The sequence below is a fragment of the Python bivittatus genome, unplaced genomic scaffold (genome assembly GCF_059951505.1).
Source record: "Python bivittatus isolate LINGU-HERP-01145 unplaced genomic scaffold, Pbiv_v1 ctg000080_np1212, whole genome shotgun sequence".
Taxonomy (NCBI): domain Eukaryota; kingdom Metazoa; phylum Chordata; class Lepidosauria; order Squamata; family Pythonidae; genus Python; species Python bivittatus.
This window is the reverse complement of record NW_028277035.1, coordinates 53,515,243-53,533,502: the sequence shown is the minus strand read 5'-3', so window position 1 is coordinate 53,533,502 and position 18,260 is coordinate 53,515,243. Positions and strand designations below refer to the sequence as shown.

Here is an 18,260-nt window from a genome sequence, read left to right as displayed (position 1 = left end):
ACTTATGCGATAGTAAAAGATAAAATGTCATGGTCGGAATTATAATTTCATATTCCAGATGCATTGGGGAGGAGAAGAAAGGAAGTTATTTTGTCACTTTTTTCCTTTTTTCTTGTTGATAGTAAGACTAGGTTTGTTGTGATCCATGATTTATTTGACAATGATTAATAAACCAAAGTTGTTTGAACTTACACATCATAACTGCAAACTATTGTTTTATCTTTACACATCAATCTAAAACCAAACAAATATACTTTAGTTTAGTAGTAGATGTGAATTAGTAATGTGCTAGAGCAGTGTTCCTCAACCTTGGCAACTTGAAGATGTGTGGACTTCAACTCCCAGAATTCCCCAGCCAGCAAGATTGAGAAACACTGTGCTAGACAGTACTGATTTATTGCTCTCCCACATGTTCTAGGACCGTTTTCTCACCACATTAAGGACGACTACTCTATGGTTTTTTACAATATATATAGTATCACAGAAGCATGTATCTTACCTGCTTTGCCTATTTGGACAGCCAATTTAGTTAGCTTTCCTTGGAGAACCGATTTTTCTTTCTTGGGCATGTTGGATTTCCTCTTATCTTTCTCATCTCCCTCTCCACCTTCAGCACTCTTGAGTGGTTGCATCTCCATTGCAGCTGCCCCATCCTGCTGTTTGGCTTGAATACAAAGCAGTATTGGGGGGATTATACATTCCTTAGAAAAGCTAAGAACCAGGATTATAATTTTGATAGAATTATAAGTAACCATGACTCATTCTTCATACTATAAAGAACTTTAGATGTAAGATCTTTTGCTACCTTATCTTCAGACTGGACAAGTTAATCTACACAGTCAATTTATGCATTTAGCTATGGACTGAATAATCTTACATTATTAAGTAAAAATGTAAGTTTATTATATTTTTACTACATGTAATAATAAATGTGTTTTATTAGCAATTGCATAATCATAAACCTACCATTTCTCCAACAGTGTTACAATGTTTCAGTGTATGCTTTAAATTTATACAGTGTTTCTATATTAATTAAAAGAGTTTAATATCTCAAAATGCTTCAAATTTTTCTCCATGGCAGTCAGAAGGTAGGCTGAATCTATGGCATATATACAGATGTCAATGAAAACTTCCTTTGAAATCTTTAAGCAAATCAATACTGAAGGATTTACTTTATCATCAGAGAGCTGTATTAGGCTAGAGGTAAGCAATCTGATATCCACCTGATGTTTTGTTATTCTATACTTCCCACAGTCTCTAGCTATTGGTTATGCTCACTGGGGACTGATAAGAAGTAACTCAAAACAGTCCTGGATTAGATGGTACCTGAGTTATTTTCTAATTCTATAACTCCATATTTATTTATTTGTTTGTTTGTTTATTGTATATGACTGCCCAACTTGAACAATTGTGATTCTGGATGCATACAATCAACAAACAACAAGTCAATACTAACAAACAGTATAGTTAAAAGCAACAAAAATTAATGTGCATTTGGAAACTTTTCTGTTTTCTTTCATTTATATTTTCTTCTTCAGTTGAAAAGGATAATTTAGACATAATATATGAAATACATGTTTACATATCATAAATTTTGAACAGCCAAATAATAGTGGAAATATTACTGTATCACATTCTTGCTAAAAATTCATGAAACTGCAATGCATGCAATCAATTCTTTTAAGCCCAGACTGTATGAATATATGCATGTGTATGTGTGTGCATGTGGGGGTGTCTGTATGTATATATATAGACACTATCAATATCTAGACTAAAATTATCATAGTTGTAGGGGTAATCCTTTCACTAAGCAACATACATGGTTAATCACTATGATGAGATGAGAGAAACAGTTCTTACATTCTGATTCAACTTGCTAAGTAAAGAAGACTTTCACTGATAGTAGCAGAAGGTAAAAGGGTTTGGATCTAGCTGATTATTCCCATTGTTTTCATTGTATTAAGAATTGTTTCAGACATGCCAAGAGACTAACAAAGGATTTGGTTTTCCCTTCCAACATAAAGATTTAAACAATCACAAGCTAAGGACTTCTTTGATATTTCTGTAATAACAAAGTTACTTTATGTGAATTCTACCATTTTTTAAACTTCTTGCTTTAGATGAATTGCTTCTTTACACTTTCTCTTACTGTAACAATACAAAGCATTCACTGCTGAACACTTCCAGACATCCTCTACCAAAATGCCTGATCTGGCCATTTTCATGAGGTTGTACTTTTGCCACTTCGAATGTCATTATTATGTCCCCCCCCACCCTACATTATTTTTTCTAATGGCACTGATACTTACATCAAGAAGCTGGCAGGAGCCTCTCAGTAGCCTAATGGTGGAAATTCTCATTCTCCCTATCCCTCAACCACCGTTAGTGGAAGGAAAGCCTTTATTTACCCCAGTCCCAGTATTTACCCCAACTCCAATCCCTCCAATCTCCAATACCACTAATATTCTGCTTTGTAAGATAATTTTAAACATCTCCCTTGATATAAAGAACATTACCTTTATTCTGGCTGTTTTCCATATTTCCATCCTGCATCTTGCCTACATGATAAAAATTGTAGCAGACCAAAACAGACAAACAAACAACAAACAGAAAAACAAAAACAAAACACAAAGTAAAAAATCAGTACACAGAAAGAGCATGAGAAGTGCAAATTTAAATTAAAAAACCAATAAAAATTATCAGCACGTTTTAAATAAAATTTAATCCCCGTTGAGATATTTATCTGCACAAATGAACTTCCTGGACAAAAATGTGCAACTAAATTAATACATTTACCATTGAGGACTTCCCCATGTATTAGGTATTAATAATAGTTATATATATATTTAAGGCATGGTGGTTTGTATAATTCAGCACCGAAATTAATCATTCCAAGTTATCCAAGCAGGTGTTTTTCAACAGCAGCATAGGGGGGAGGCAAAGGGCAACAGACCAATGAAAGCAACATCATGGCACAAACCCTGCCCCTTTTCCATGGGCACTCTAGTGCCCTTAAGAAGCAGACCCTGCCCTGTAACTCATTTCTCTCACTCTGACTAAAGTACTGAGATCCTGTGGATGCCATTTTTCACATGTTTCATGGTTACGCAGAACTTCCTACACTGACTGGCTTATCATAACCCCTTTTTAAAAAGCTCTGAGTAAATATTTTAAATATATAATATTGCAAAGTAGCTGTAACGTGTTTTATATGATACATATTTCATCCAGGACCCTGGTCAGGTTTTCTGCTGCTCCCTAATCCTTAATTGGGACGAACTCAGCTAGGGTTAATGTAAAGTTCTGAGCAGAACTAAAATAGGCAGACCTTGCCTCAAAATATGCACCTATCACAATGATATTTCATCACACTTCTTTCATTTGCAATAATAACAACATTAATAATCCCCCAGTGAGGCACTACTTTGATGTGGTTGTGGAGCTTGCATGCTCTGAGGAGGATGAGAGCTATTGTATGCCAGAGGTTCAACCATACTGGACAGGTCTCATCAGAGGCCAGACACAGAGTGCCTCTCCCATAAACAAGATGGTGAGATGTAATTTACAGAAACCCATACCGGATTGGTCATCGCCCAGGTCAACAAGGACCACGCTAAATATTCTAGGTTCCTGGTGACAAGTGGGCTATAGGACTCAGGACTGTTGGGTGAGTAACCAGGGCCAGCAGCTGCAGAACTACTGGAAGAAAAGTTGTTTATCTGTCGCAAATATACAAAGACTGAAAACAAAGAAATAATGATTTCCTATTACAAATATGTCCAACAAGAAGAGAATATCTGAAAAGAATGCACCACTTCTGGAAAGAACAACATCCAGAATCAAAAATAACAGGACAGAGGCTAGCAGATCAACACCGATTTATAACGCAAAATTAAGTATTCACAGAAGTAGAATTGGAAGAACTGTCAAGGTCTACTCAGGGCAAAGAAAGCAAAGCCTTGCCAGAAGCAGCTCAGACAGTAAAGCCTTCTCTTCAGAAAGAACAAAGCTCTCTAACTAAAAGACAAGAGGAATTGAAACAAAGAATAAGTGAGCATCTAGAACAGCACAGAAACAACAGAATAAGGTTGCCCACATTGAAGCTTGTTACAAAGAAACAACTAGTAAAAATATTAAATGATGCCAATACTGTAGTATCAATTATAAGCACCAGCTCACTGAAAGAAACAAGCCAACTGATGTACAGCACGGCTGCAGTTATAATTGAATACCTTGGATGCAAAATCAACAAACAAGAAAAAAAAGCCAAACAGTGCACCACCAAAATGGAAGATCAGGTTGGAAAACAAGATCAGCATGCTAAGATCAGATGCAAGCAAGCTAGAACAAATGAAAGAAAAGAAGCTGAAGAACAAAAAAGACCAAAGAATACCTATTAAGAAATATCACCTAGAAACAAAGAAGATTAAGGAAGCACTGGAAATAATAAAGCAGCAAATAACAGCCATAGCCACGAAGATCAGCAGATACGAAGCTCAATTGCACGCTACAGGCTGAATCTCCAATTTCAGTTGAACAGAAACGTTTCTACTAATCCATCAATGGAGAGACAGCAATGAACCAGCCAACACCTGACAAAGAAGAAGCAGTGCCATTCTAGGAGTAGCTATGGGACAACCCAAAGAAATACAATAAGAATACAGCTTGGATAAAGGAAGTGGATAAGAATAAAAAAGAACTTGTAATAACAGCAGAAATGGTGGAGAAAAGGGCAAGGAAGATCAAGAATTGGTCAGTACCAGAAGATGAATTCCATGGTTTTTGGTTGAAACATCTGACTGCTCTGCACCCACTCACTGCTAAGCAGTTTAACAACATACTGCAAGGAGGTGAAATTGAAGATTGGTTAACATCTGGCAAAACCTACCTGATAATGAAAGTTCCAACAAAAAAGGCAGCACCAGGCAACTAAAGGCCAATTACCTGCTTACCAACAACTTTAAAATTGCTAACTTGTGGTAGCTGATCAGTCCAACAGCATCAACTTGAAAACAAGCTCTTTCCATCTGAGCAGAAAGGAAACTGCCCAAACAGCAGAGGAACAAAATATCAGCTCCTAATTGACAAGAGGATTTTGGAAAGCTGCAAGGAAGAGAAGGAAGACCAACTTGAATGTAGCTTGGATTGATTACAAGAAGGCATTCAACTCCCTGTCACATGATTTGATAATCAAGTACCTAGAAACAACAGGAATTAGTAGAAACATCAGAAGCTTTGTGCAAAGATCAATGGCACAATGGAAGACATAGTTGCTGGTCAATGGTGATAGACTGGGAGAGGTTAGTATCAAGAGACGAATCTTTCAAGGAGACTCACTATCACCACTACTGTTTTTCTTGCACTGATTCCTCTATCAACAATACTGAACAAGTCAGGCTATGGCTATCAAACATCAAAAACATCTGCCAGGTTATCCCACCTCCTTTACATGGACAATATGAAGCTGTATGGAAAAACACCATCTGAAATGGAATCGCTGCTCGACGCCATCCAAATATACAGCCAAGATATTGCAATGGAGTTTGGACTGGACAAATGTGCCACCCTTACCATTAACAGGGGAAAAATAGTGAAAACTGAAGGAATCAAGATGCCCAATGGAAATAACATCAAGACTCTGGATGAAGAAGATCACTACAAATGTCAGTTTGGGCATCCTTCAAACTGACAACATCAAGCACATTGAAGTCAAGGTTAGCAGTGAAGACATTAAAAGAGTGAAGAAGATCTTAAAGTCCAAACTCAGTGGAGGAAATACCATCAAGGCAATTAACACCTGGGCAATTCCAGTCATTAGATATACAGCTGGAATAGTGGACTGGACAAACTGAACTAGAAGCTCTGGATAGGAAGACCAGAAAAATAATGACAATGAATCATGCCCTTCATCCACACAGTGACGTTGACAGACTCTACTTACCAAGGAGCACAAGTGGGCATGGAATGTTGCAAGTACACCAGACAGTTGAAGAAGAAAAAAGTGCATTGGAAGAATATCTGAATGACAGTGAAGAAGATGCACTGAAGCTAGTACCCCATGAAGGCTTACTGAATATTGAAGAGACCAAACTGGCCTATAGGAAAGATCAAATGAAGAATAGAAAAGAGATATGGCAAGACAAAGTATTACATGGCCCGTACACAAAAAAACTAGCAGGCAAAGCAGATAACAATAAGACCTGGCAATGGCTAAGAGCAAGAAAGTTGAAGAAAGAGACAGAAGGGCTAATTCTGGCTGCACAAGCAAGCCTTAAGAACAAATGCATACAAAGTCAGAACTTAGAAGAGAGCAACAGACAGAAAATGCCATCTCTGCAAGGAAGTTGAAGAAACAGTGGACCACCTAGTTCGTTGCTGCAAGAAGATCACACAGACTGACTATAAACAACAGCATGACAAAGTAACAACAATGGTGCATTGGAATATTTGCAAGAAAGACCATTTGCCTACAAGCAAGAACTTGTGGGACCACAAAACAGACAAAATAATAGAAAAAGAAGAAGCTAAAGTGCTCTGGGTCTTTAGAATTCAAACAGACAAGCACCTGCCACCTAACACCCAAGACTTAACAATTGTTGATAAGAAAGACAAAAAAGTCTGCATAGTGGACACTGCAATATCTGGAGACAGTAGAATGGAATAGAAAGAACTGGAGAAAATCACAAAAAACAAAGACCCACAAATAGAAATAAACTGATGGCAAAAGAAAGCAAAGATAGTACCAGTAGTAATAGGCGCCTTGGGTGCAATCCAAAAACATCTGGAGCATCACTTGAAGACCACTGTCATTGACAAAATCACTATCAGTCAATTGCAAAAGGCAGCTTTACTTGGAACAACTTACATCCTGCGACAATACCTTTAACACCATCAAACAACAACATCTGCCTATCCCAGGTCCTTGGGAAGGACTTTATAGGTAGATAAAAATACCAAATCCAGTCTAAACATCTGGCTGACTGAGCATCCAACAACAACAACAACAACAACAATCTAGGTTTGTAATTAATACCAGCTTATTGTTTTTTCAGGTCTTTTTGCCAGTGAGGAAGCATGGGACTACAACACTCATGTTGCTGACATGTCTGATCTAGTTGTAGTTCATCTCTCTTAATCCAGAGCTTTAGTGTCATTGTACCAATAAAATCTTTCCTTTCAAAAATTGTGCAGGAAAGATAACAGGCCCAGTGACTTGTTCTGACCTCTGTGGACCAAATGGGCTACTAAAAGTATTTCACAGAACTAAAGCTAATACTCTCTCCTGACCCCTAAGATAAGCATTTTTCTTCTGGAATATAGTATAGAAGGCATAAGAGAAGAATCTTTCATTTTTTTTTTTTTTCAACATTCAAGTCCCCTTTCTTCTGAGTGTCTTCACAGTACAAGTGAAATGTTCAAAGCAGCCACATTCATCTCCAGGTCACGCTGCCTGGTGTTCATCCATTCCTAAACTCCAGTATCTCCTAGGGCTGCACTTTGCAGAGAAATCCTTTGCTAATTTTCCAGTTGAGAAAGCTCTGCTAAACTTTCAGCTAATCCAGACCAAAAATCACTGATCAAACTCTAAATGGGAAGGTCAAAAGACATAGAGCTTCTTTTAATTCACAACGAACTCTAGGCATTGCCTCAGACTAACACAAATTAACCTTTTTAAAAGTATTTTTAAAAATGGTAGAAATGCCATTTCTTAAAAGATTCCATCCATTTCCAGCATTTTTGTTTATGCTGTACTATACTATTTTATTGTAGTTTGAAACCTACGTAACATAAACAAAGACTGTAATGGACAATCTACTACAATATGCAAACCCAACAGCTCTAGGTATTTATGACAAATTTGTCATATGATTGATGAGATTATATGTGACAAAAAAAATCCCAAACGTTGATTTAAATTTTAGAAAAACAAAATTCATTAAAATTTCAGATGAAATCAATCTTTATTGATTGATGTCATATAACGAAAGACATTTGAAATAGCTGAAATTTCCTGCAAAGAAAATAAAATTCAGTTATAGTTGTCTTCAATTCAATATTTCCTCTAGAACGGTCTTTGCCAACTCACAAATCATTCCACATTGATTTCAGTAATTCATTGTGATGAATGTGTACATTTATACACAAATTCTCATCTTTTGATAAGGCAAATAGGTATGTTTTGATAAGTAATCTTAGAGAATAGTTTTTTTCATAAATTTGTGATAAGCAATTATTTAACCATTAGATGTAATATTTTCTTTACAATTACTACATCAAACTTGGATTAAAATAATAATTGTCTGTAATGCAAAATTCATGATCATTTTAAAAATAAAACTTTTTGAATTTTTTATATCATCTTCATTTTTCATTGACAATACTTTTATATACAATTGCCAAATATTGATTTCATGTTCTTTCTTCAGAAAATGAAATGTTACAATGTCTCCATGTGTTAAAATATTGGCAAGCAAAATCATTAAGCACTGAAATCTTCTGGAATGAAGAAAAATCTCCACATAAATTTAGTTATGTCTAACTTAAAGGTAACTGGTATTTTTAAATTCTTAACCTTATATTATATTCTGCAATCAAAGAAGTAGATTTAAATGTGATAAAGATCACATTTAAACTATATTTTAAGCATCTTTTCCTCAGGATTTCTTGTTTCTACATTGATACAGTAACATAACTGATAGTCCTATCCTATTATGAAGCTCCACCATAATTTTCAACCTTGTACCTTTCAGCATACAGAAGACTGAAAGGAATGAAGCTTAGGACTGGACAGATTCACAACCAGAGGACATAGCCTCACCATTGTACTTAGACTCCTTAGACAAATCTCATTAATTGCACTGAAGTCTTGATACACCAAATCAAGCTAGAGGCATTTAACACTCCAGACAAGTCCTCCAGAATGGCATCAGACATAATGGCTGCCTATATTATTCTTCACTGGCTGGGACTATTATGGAAAGAGTTTTCTACTATTTATCTGAAAAGGAAAGAAACTTAGCCAGGATTGCAGGGGCTTCTTTTTGCTCGTTCTCCTCACTAGAGAGCTTACCTTGCCATGGTTTTGACTGCCAACCTGTCACAAATGACTTCCCTTGAAAGCCTCAGGTACCTACAGAATTGGAATGTCCACAAGCCACAGATTTTTGTGCGTGCATATGATATTTACAATTTACTCTACAAATTGCTTTGGTGTGTACGACATCTTTCAGACCCACTTTGTCTATCACAAGTCTTACAACAACTCCACTAAACAGTCAAAATGCATAGATATTCAGATCTGACTTCATTATACAATGTAATCTGGGAATTACAACAGAGCCAGAGTGTTACACTGTGCTTTCTTAGATGCAGAGACAAATTCTGCATACTAGTTTTGTCTGGTGAAAGGGGAGGCACATCAAAGAAAATAAATAGTAGGCTTGGTCTAGAATTTAGTTAGAATCCAATTGTCTAAATGAAGCATGTTCAGAGTAAATGGAATATGTGCTTTTGATTCTATACAAAAAGAATGGTTCATCAAATAAATTATAGCTTCAGTGTAAATATGATTGTGTTTCTTATAAATACAGAATAAGATTATATTCTGAATGGATATAGATTGAAAACAGTTAGGTTCAGTCTACATAAAACCATAAAATTCTTTTTTTTAATTATTAATCATAATGGAAGAAATTATTGAATATTTTGAGAGTTCTAGTCAAACTAGATTTCTATGCCATATACATCTGGGCCACTTGGGAGAATTAAATCTCATATTTATGTTTCAGTTTTGCTAAATAAATCCCATCAACCCATTCCTAGTTTCCTTTCCTTTGTAGGCTGTCTGCTTAAATGGCAGTGCTCCTGGCTCTGCTTTTCCTTGCATCTCCCATCTTCTTACCTCCAGGTGATTTCAGAAGATGCTTTCTTGGAATAAAACTCAGACTTATTTAATTCTGAAATAATTCCAGCTCTGAATGCTATTTTCATAAACATTCATGAATAATTCTCTTTCATTTCCATTTTAGTGGATTCTTCCTGTTGAAGCTTTACCAATGCCAGGGAAATCTCTCCTTGCTTTTTTTCCCCTTTCCATATTTACCCTGAAGCTAAGGAGTCTTGCATCCCCTCTCTTAGTTTTGTATATGCATAAAAAAGGAAAAGTATCATTCCTCCCTTCTCTCTCTCTCTCTCTCACTCACTTTCTGCTTTCACTTCCTTTCTTTCTCTTGTGAAACTAAGTCTATCACTAGGTAGCCTCCAGGCTGATCGCCATTATGTTGCTCATTATCCTCCCTCCAATTCCCCTCTTGCATTTTTCTTGTATTTCCTCAATAAAACTCCATTTCTGGATCCAAGATGGCATCTATGTAGCTTTTCAGATACCACTAAACAACAACCCTCAGCATCCCTCAATGGTGGACATTGATGGGAGTGACAGTTCAGGAGCAGCTAAAGAAACACAGTTTCCAACCCCTGGTTTATTTTTATTCATTCAGGTAATCAAGCACATGCCTTTTAAAAACAAAACAATTATAAAACAACAATTCTCTATCAGAATTGCTAGTCATTTAGGATGCAAGACTTTTAAAATAGCAGAACTTTCAGTAGAAAGAGTATATTTATCTACTGTATAACTAAAACACGAAGCTGTTCATTGGACAGTAAGTTCTCTGTACATCCTAAGAGATGATTGGTGAACCCCAACTGCTGTTAAGAGTTTCATATTACAAGAACAACTTGATGAGAACAGCTTTTAAAATAATGTCAGGCTCTCAAGTTTTCCATAATTTTTAATTGAGAAGATGGTCAACAAAATAGAAAGGTGGCAGATGTGGACCTGCATTAATGATAGTTTTAAACTGAAAGGGGAAGAAAATTATAGACATTTAAGTTACATTTTTACCAAGTGCTATGATAATTTCAGGTTACACCTAGGATTTTCTCCAGGTTTGCTGTGATGAAGACATTAAAATAGACAATCTCCCAGTTTTGAAAAGCTCCTGTATAATACCAACAGGATTCAACAATATGGAATGTAGAACTCTGGCATGTTAAAACTAGAAAAAAGAGTATGCTGTGTCCCCATTCACTAGGAATCAAAGACCTACAAAAACTAAGAAATATTTAGATTTGCTTTTCTCAAATAAAATCTCCACCCCTCAACACATAGACATCTTTAGCCATATAAACTGCTTCTGAAGCAGCTAGAAGTTATAAAGGCAATTTCAATACAACTAAAGAATAATTGTTTGAAAGAGAAAAGTAAAAGACTTGGCCACATACAAGTTCATTTGAATGAACACAAGTTACAATATAGGTCTTGGCCAAAAATCTGAATAAATCAGTTCTTCAGCTTCCTTCCATGGCATTCTGCACAAATCTTACATTTACAAAAGGCATGATCAACAAAAAAATACTGTGTGTGACCCCAGGACCTATGCAAGAATATTCTGGATCTTTGATTTATGCATGAGAACATCTCAACATAATGTATCCATATTATCCAATATAAAAATAGTTTGAGAATAGGTTTTTTTAATATGAAAAAATACTACAGAACCCTTTCCCTGCAGAAAATCATTAACAACGTTATTGTTGCTATCATTAATGTTTGTTGTTAACAACATAGTATTAAAGAGTATTAAATAGTAGTACTTAATAAAAGTATTTGAGAGCCAGTAGGCAACTCCACAATGCTGCTTCTGTCACTCTGACCAAAGTACGGACATCCTGTGGATGCCATTTTTCAAATGTTTCATGGCTATGCAGAACTTCCTATACCAACTGGCTTATGGTAACCCCCTGAACAGCAGGATGTAAATATTTGCAAAGGAGCCTGTAATGTATTTTAAATTACACACATTTCATCCTGGACCCTGGACAGGTTTATCATCTTCTGCTGATTCCTAATCCAGGGAGTATTAGGATGAACTCCTAGAACTCCTAGGTTGAACCAAACTCTTATTAGGACCAAACTCCTAGAGCCAGTTTGGCCTAGTGGGTAAAGGCACCTGGCGAGAAAGCAGGAGACTGTGAGTTCTAGTCCTGCCTTAGACAGGAAAGCCAGCTGGGTGACTTTGGGCCAGTCACTCTCCCTCAGCCCAACTCACTTCACAGGGTTGTTGTTGTTGTGGGGAAAATAGGAGGAGGAAGGAATATTAGGTATGTTCACTGCCTTGAGTTATTTATAAAAATAAAGGCCAGATAAAAAATCTAAAAAAAACACACACACTCAGCTAGGATCAGACCAGAACTAAAATAGGCAGAGCTTGCCTCAAAATATGCACTTATCACAATGGTATTTCTTCATACTTCTTTCATTTGCTACAATAAATATAATTAATATAACATAACATACATAGGAGCCAGTTTGGTGTAGTGGTTAAAGCATCAGTCTAAAAACCGGGAGACTGTTAGTTCTAGTCCCGCCTTAGGCACAAAGCCACATGGGTGACCTTGGGCCAGTCACTCTCAGCCCTAGGAAGCAGGCAATGGCAAACCACTTCTAAAAATCTTGCCAAGAAAACTACAGCAACACGTCCAGGCAGTAACCAGAAGTCAACACTGACTTGAAGGCACCCCCCAATAGTATTTAAAAATAATCTAAATAAGTTTTAAAATGAATATGATAAATCAGCACTATGTAATATCTACACTTCTCACCCAGTTATGTTTTTGTATGGCTTTTGGTTTTTTTCATTAACCAGTATGGTTGCTTTTTATCAATCTTGGAATATACATGTTTAGCTGTCCAGGATGGAATCTATTTTATAGGACAGACTGTTACACTATCTAATGAGAACCTATGTGTTTTGAGAGTCTTATTCCTCCTAACTGTAGATGTGATTACAGAATTTAACTTACTTGACTTTAAAATAGTACAAAAATCTCTGGTTTTATTTTTGTAATGTCTGCAATGTTTCAACACGTCTGCTTTGCCAAGCCACCAGCTAAGGACAGACTGGAACCTCTTGTTTGTTCTCCTTTTCAGAGCTAATGGGAACTGCTATTTCCTTTGTCCTGTATCAATGGATATAATCTGATACTAGTATTACCTAAGCAAACAGCATTCAATCTACCACCTACATCTCCGGACTAAATTGAAACTAATCCTTTGAATGTCTTCCTTCTTTCCCACATTTTGGGGATTTTTTTGAGGGAGAGGGAACATCTGCTTGAAGAAAAATACAGGATCTATACTTGGTGACAATTTTTTGCCCCTATTAAACGTAAGATTCAGTTATGGTTTATGGATCTATACTTCTGTTATTAGTGGAATCAGCAATAATTCATAATGTTGTTGATGCCAAAGCATAAAATGAATACAACAAAGACATTTCAGCAATATACACAAGCAAATATTTCATCTAAATCTCAGATAAAAATTCCCAGTTCATACTTAAATTTATTTTCTTACATGGAATTCATAGTATGGATACGCTAAGAAATGGAGTCAAGAAGCTGGCCAAAGGCACATTCCAAATTTCAAAACTGAAGATATTTTGTTCAAAGGAGGAAAATGCATAAAACCCTATCCAAGCCACATGGATAGAAGTTCATAAAAAACATATTATTCTAGCATCATACCCTATGGAAAATGCTTAACTTGGTGCCGAGAAAAGATTGTAGGACAGCACAATGAAGTGCAATAATACTAATTTAAGCCAAATTCCTGACCCCAGGAAGATTGTTTCCCCAAAGCTACATTGAGACCATGAATGCTTATGAGAGTGCCACTTTGGAAAAATAGAATGAGAAACAAAATAGACAATCATGCCATCTTTCAAGTATGGATTGAGAAGCATGGAAACAACAGTTTGATGTTGAAAGCCTTTGAAAGGAGGAAACTGATTTGAAATATACTTGAAGATGGTCTTTAAAATCTGATTCAACAGTAAAAGTCCTTTATTCCTACGTGGGTCTGGTTTGAAAGAATAATAAAAGATCCCTTGATTCCTACTTAATCTGGTCCCGTTGTTACTTGAGTGAGACAGACAAATTTGGCTGGCTATAGAACAGTTGGCTGTGTGGCATCTCTTATAAGCGGCAGTGCAACAGGCGCTCTCACCCTGTAACCCCATGCACAACCCACGTCTGGGCAGTTCCGAAGAGAAAGAGGGAAGCTGGCAGAGTTGAGAGACATTGTTCAAATAAAAGCAAGCCCGGTGTTCTTAACGTACCATTGACTAAGCTGGTATTTGCATTATCAGTGGCAATTGTACTTGCTGCCCCATCTGTAGTTGGAGGAGGATGGAAGGAGGAATGGGAAGAATCTACTGAGTAATAATGAATAAAAGAAAAAAGAAAAAATCATAATAATATGAACAAATTCACATGACAGAAACATTTATGGACTAATGTGGCTTCATTTTTCCCCCCAAAACATAGTTGTTTTAAAGTAAGCAACATAATGTCTAGAAATGAATGCTATTTCAGGAATGTTACAGACGTGGAGAACAAAAACTCATACATGGAATATTATATATAAAAGGAAATGTGAAAGACATTTAACAGAGTTAACAAAGTTGGTGAGAAACCGACTTTATATAGTACTTCTAATTCCTTTGTTCCACTATGCAGACATTCTTATGTTACTTTAAAAAAACTGAAGGAAAAAAATATTTCAAAAATTTCTGCATTCATGAAAACTATCTATCTATAAATGATAGATTATATTTTAAATGATATTAAAATATTACAATACTCATAACGAATATACTTAATCCATCTGAAAAAATACCCTATTTAAAACCCTTCATTCATTAATGAGGAACCATTTTCAGTGCTAAACCTAATAGTGTTTTTTAAAAACTCAGCAGTACATCCACTAATGATGTTTGACATTCCCTTTATAGTCTGGTTTCAGAAAAACAAGTTCATTATAATATTGTTTGATGTTTACAATAGACAGAAATAAACCACAAGCCAAAAATTGTCAGCAGTTTTCCTTGCAAAAAGGGGAACAGGACAAGCAAGAAGTTCTTACACCACAAGAAAAAACAAAATTTTCCTACTGATTTTGTACTGATTGAAATGTAGCTGGACTAGAGCTGAATTAATCATCCATAATAAAAACCTCCTCTGAAGTAGTTTCTTCTGCTGTTATCTATGTTTTATTTGTTTTCCATTACGCGTGATCTTTTCAAACATACTGTACTGAGAATTGCAAATGCTAAGTGAACATTTCTGGTTTTCTGTATTTATTTTTAGTTTCCTTTTAATGTCATGCAAATCATGTCTGGACCAGCATCTGATTTAAGTGATAAGAGATGCAGTCCTTAGTTTATCTATTCTAGTTCCAAATATTTAAGATTAAGAATGTATGCTGGAATCCCTGGAGACATCAATTTTTGTCAACTTCCAAAATAAACACATCTTTTTGTTGTCTTGGGTTGCTCATTTTAAAACCTATTTTTAATCACACACAGCAGCAGGGAACACAGTGATGTTATCAGAAGGGTGAGCCCAGGATTTTCAAATCTTCATTTATGGATTTTAACTTTGGTTTAAAAAAATAAAGTAGGTGCATTATGCCCATTAAATGTTTAATGCATCTATTTTGATGCCTAATTTTCATGTATGAATTACAGGCATGCTATTTTCTGCTTTTTAAAAAGCACAGATCACCTGCCCATAATTCTAAAACCTACATGGTGACAGGAAACTAAACTATTGAGCTGAGACTCCTGCTCCTAGTCCTCTAGCTAAAAATATTTTGGGGGAAATCTGCATGAGCAGAGACAACAGTCCAGTCTTGGAGCAGAATACTGTGAACACTCAAATTTGCAGAGTTTGACTAAATGCCAGCCAAACTGCTTCCATTGATGGATTTACTCCCTACTATCGAGGACCAACAGATTTCAGCAAAACCAATGATTCAGATATCATTTAGGAAGTGCAACAACAGCAGAGTCTTAGACTGAATGATGCTGCTTCATAGTCAGCTCATGATCATGAAAGAAGTACTAGATTATTTGAATTATAGGGATAATTCAATAGAATGTATAGAATTTTATAGAATTTTATGATTATCCGATGTGGCAGCAGCCAAAAGCCTATATGGAAGGTTTGTGGAGTTTCATGACTACATGTTCTAGAACAATGATATTTTTTTAGGAACAGAAGTCAATAAGCACTGTAATGTCATCTACTAAGGAACAACAAGAGGAAAGCAGGCTTGGGAAGTAGGTCATTGTACTTGACAGGCATGTGGTCTGATCGTCATTAAGTTTTAAGCCAGCCTGTTTATTCCATTCTGATCATCATCCTCTTGGAAATGGTGATCAAGACAGACAAAGTTTACACTCCTGACTGAAGGAAGCTCCTAAGTTCCTGTGCATGTATTCTATCTACCCAGTTAACAGGCATATCATCTTCCTTATTTTCACTGTGATGTACCAAAATGTAAATGAAAGTTTAAAATGGCAAATTCACATTTTAAGTTGACTTTTCCAAAGATTTGCCATACAGCCAGGGAGCAAGTGATAAAAATGGAGATAAAAAGAAATACAAATTTATTATTTATTTTCATTCAAATTAAATAGCAAAAGGATTTTTCTGAACTATTCACTCAAGTCTTTTTTTTTTCCCCCCTCCAGCCATTGGGAGGAGAGTCCCCATTAAAAGCTTAATTTTCCTCCTATGGCATAGTATGTTTCTTATTCTCTCTGGAAGCTGATGCCCATCTTCCGGTTTCATATTTGCATTATGATTTTTGCAAAATGTTAATGAGGAAGAAAGACATACACTACAGGAAACTGAAACACAAACACAGACTTTTGGAAAACCTCAAGCACACAGACAATGAATGTATAATGTTCTTAGAGAACAGGGACATAAACTAATGAGCAGGTACATCAATTCCCATTTTCACAAGGTTCATGCTGGAAGCATACCGAAGTCCTATTTAAAGAAATAATGCGTGGACAGAAGTCCTTGGAGGACAGCAGTGACTGGAAGCTTCCTTCAGTGAGCCTGCAGTCATTCATGACGATTAATGTTAAAAGCTGGTTAAATGTTTTATCTGACATGTAATAATATTTTATGAAAGCTATAGGACAAACATGAATCCTATTTTTCACCTCCTCCTCAGCTGACAGAGTAAACTGGCAAGTGATTGTTTAAAATAGGACAAGGGTGCACTGTACACTATGCTTAAAAGAGGACAGCTTGTGAGAAATAAACAGGATCTTCTCCCAGCAAAGCAGGCACAAACTGCAGACACTGGGAAACTAAGGCAAGTGAGACGGCCTGGCTCTTTATCTCGTTCTATTTTTATCTATTTCTATTTAAAATGCCTAAACAGTAAGTCTTAGTCACTCATCCATACTTTTTGAGAAAATTACTTTTTAACTCATGCTGGTGTATCATCGTATCCCGGCAAGAAATACCGTTCTTAGCAACAGTGGATACAAGAAATGATAAAACTGATTTACTGTTTTGTGGGAACTGTTCTTCACTAGTCTTATTTATTCTGAGTCAAAACCAAGGAGCTCTGGAATATATTTTCTTAAGTTCAAATGAAATCAGTGAGAAATTATTGGTGGACTGTGGCCACTGCTTACAATAGTATAGAATATTGTTAGCTGTGGGAAGAAGCATTTTTTCTCTCAGTTGTCGCCACAGAATTTATTCAGATACATATTATTTTTCATATATAATTTTATTATCAATTTTAAAAAATGTTATTTTAAACATTTATAAATATATATATATATATAGTATACTATATATACATATACATACACATATATAGTATATTATAGAAATTGTTGCTTTTAAAATAGTTTTATACTCCTATACTATACTGTGTAAGGATGCTATATTTCCTTGGGAAGAAGACCCAGCAAATCTCAAAAGGGTTTCTGAACAGAAGCACTTAGGGCTGGGATACAACTTGCAATAGTGCACAAAAATGGGTGTTTTTACAGATGATGTAGCCAGAGGGGCATTATAGTTCAAGTGGATTTAAGACTGTTTGTTACAGGCACAGGGTAGACTTTTATGAAAGAAGAATGAGTTCATCAGTAATGTGTTTACTGATGAACTAGTGATACATGACTTGATAAAGAAGAAAAAATATTTAAATGAAAAATTCACTGGATATTTGTAAAGATCTCTAGCCAAATCTCAAAGAGTAGTATATGTTATTATTTTATTCAAAACTTACAGTAGTTTAAAGAGTCTGGGAAGAAAAAAAAACATAATAATAATCCCAGAAGAAAGCGATGGCGAACCACTTCAGTACTGTTGCCAAG

The 18,260-nt window shown here is 35.8% G+C and overlaps 1 protein-coding gene across 6 annotated transcripts in view; it reads right to left on the bottom strand.

Moving 5' to 3' along the window:
* Positions 1-18,260, bottom strand: part of ATP2B2 (ATPase plasma membrane Ca2+ transporting 2) — a 141,925-nt gene that overhangs the window by 58,374 nt on the left and 65,291 nt on the right. For 5 of the 6 annotated variants that reach the window (XM_088134107.1, XM_025164224.2, XM_025164226.2 and 2 more), the window contains exons 6-8: positions 14,184-14,279; positions 2,517-2,558; positions 500-664 (exon numbers count right to left, since the gene is read on the bottom strand). In XM_088134107.1, the coding sequence (XP_087990233.1) occupies positions 500-664; positions 2,517-2,558; positions 14,184-14,279 (303 nt within the window). The remainder of the gene's footprint in view (positions 1-499; positions 665-2,516; positions 2,559-14,183; positions 14,280-18,260) is intronic. The other variant, XM_025164225.2, reaches the window with a different exon arrangement.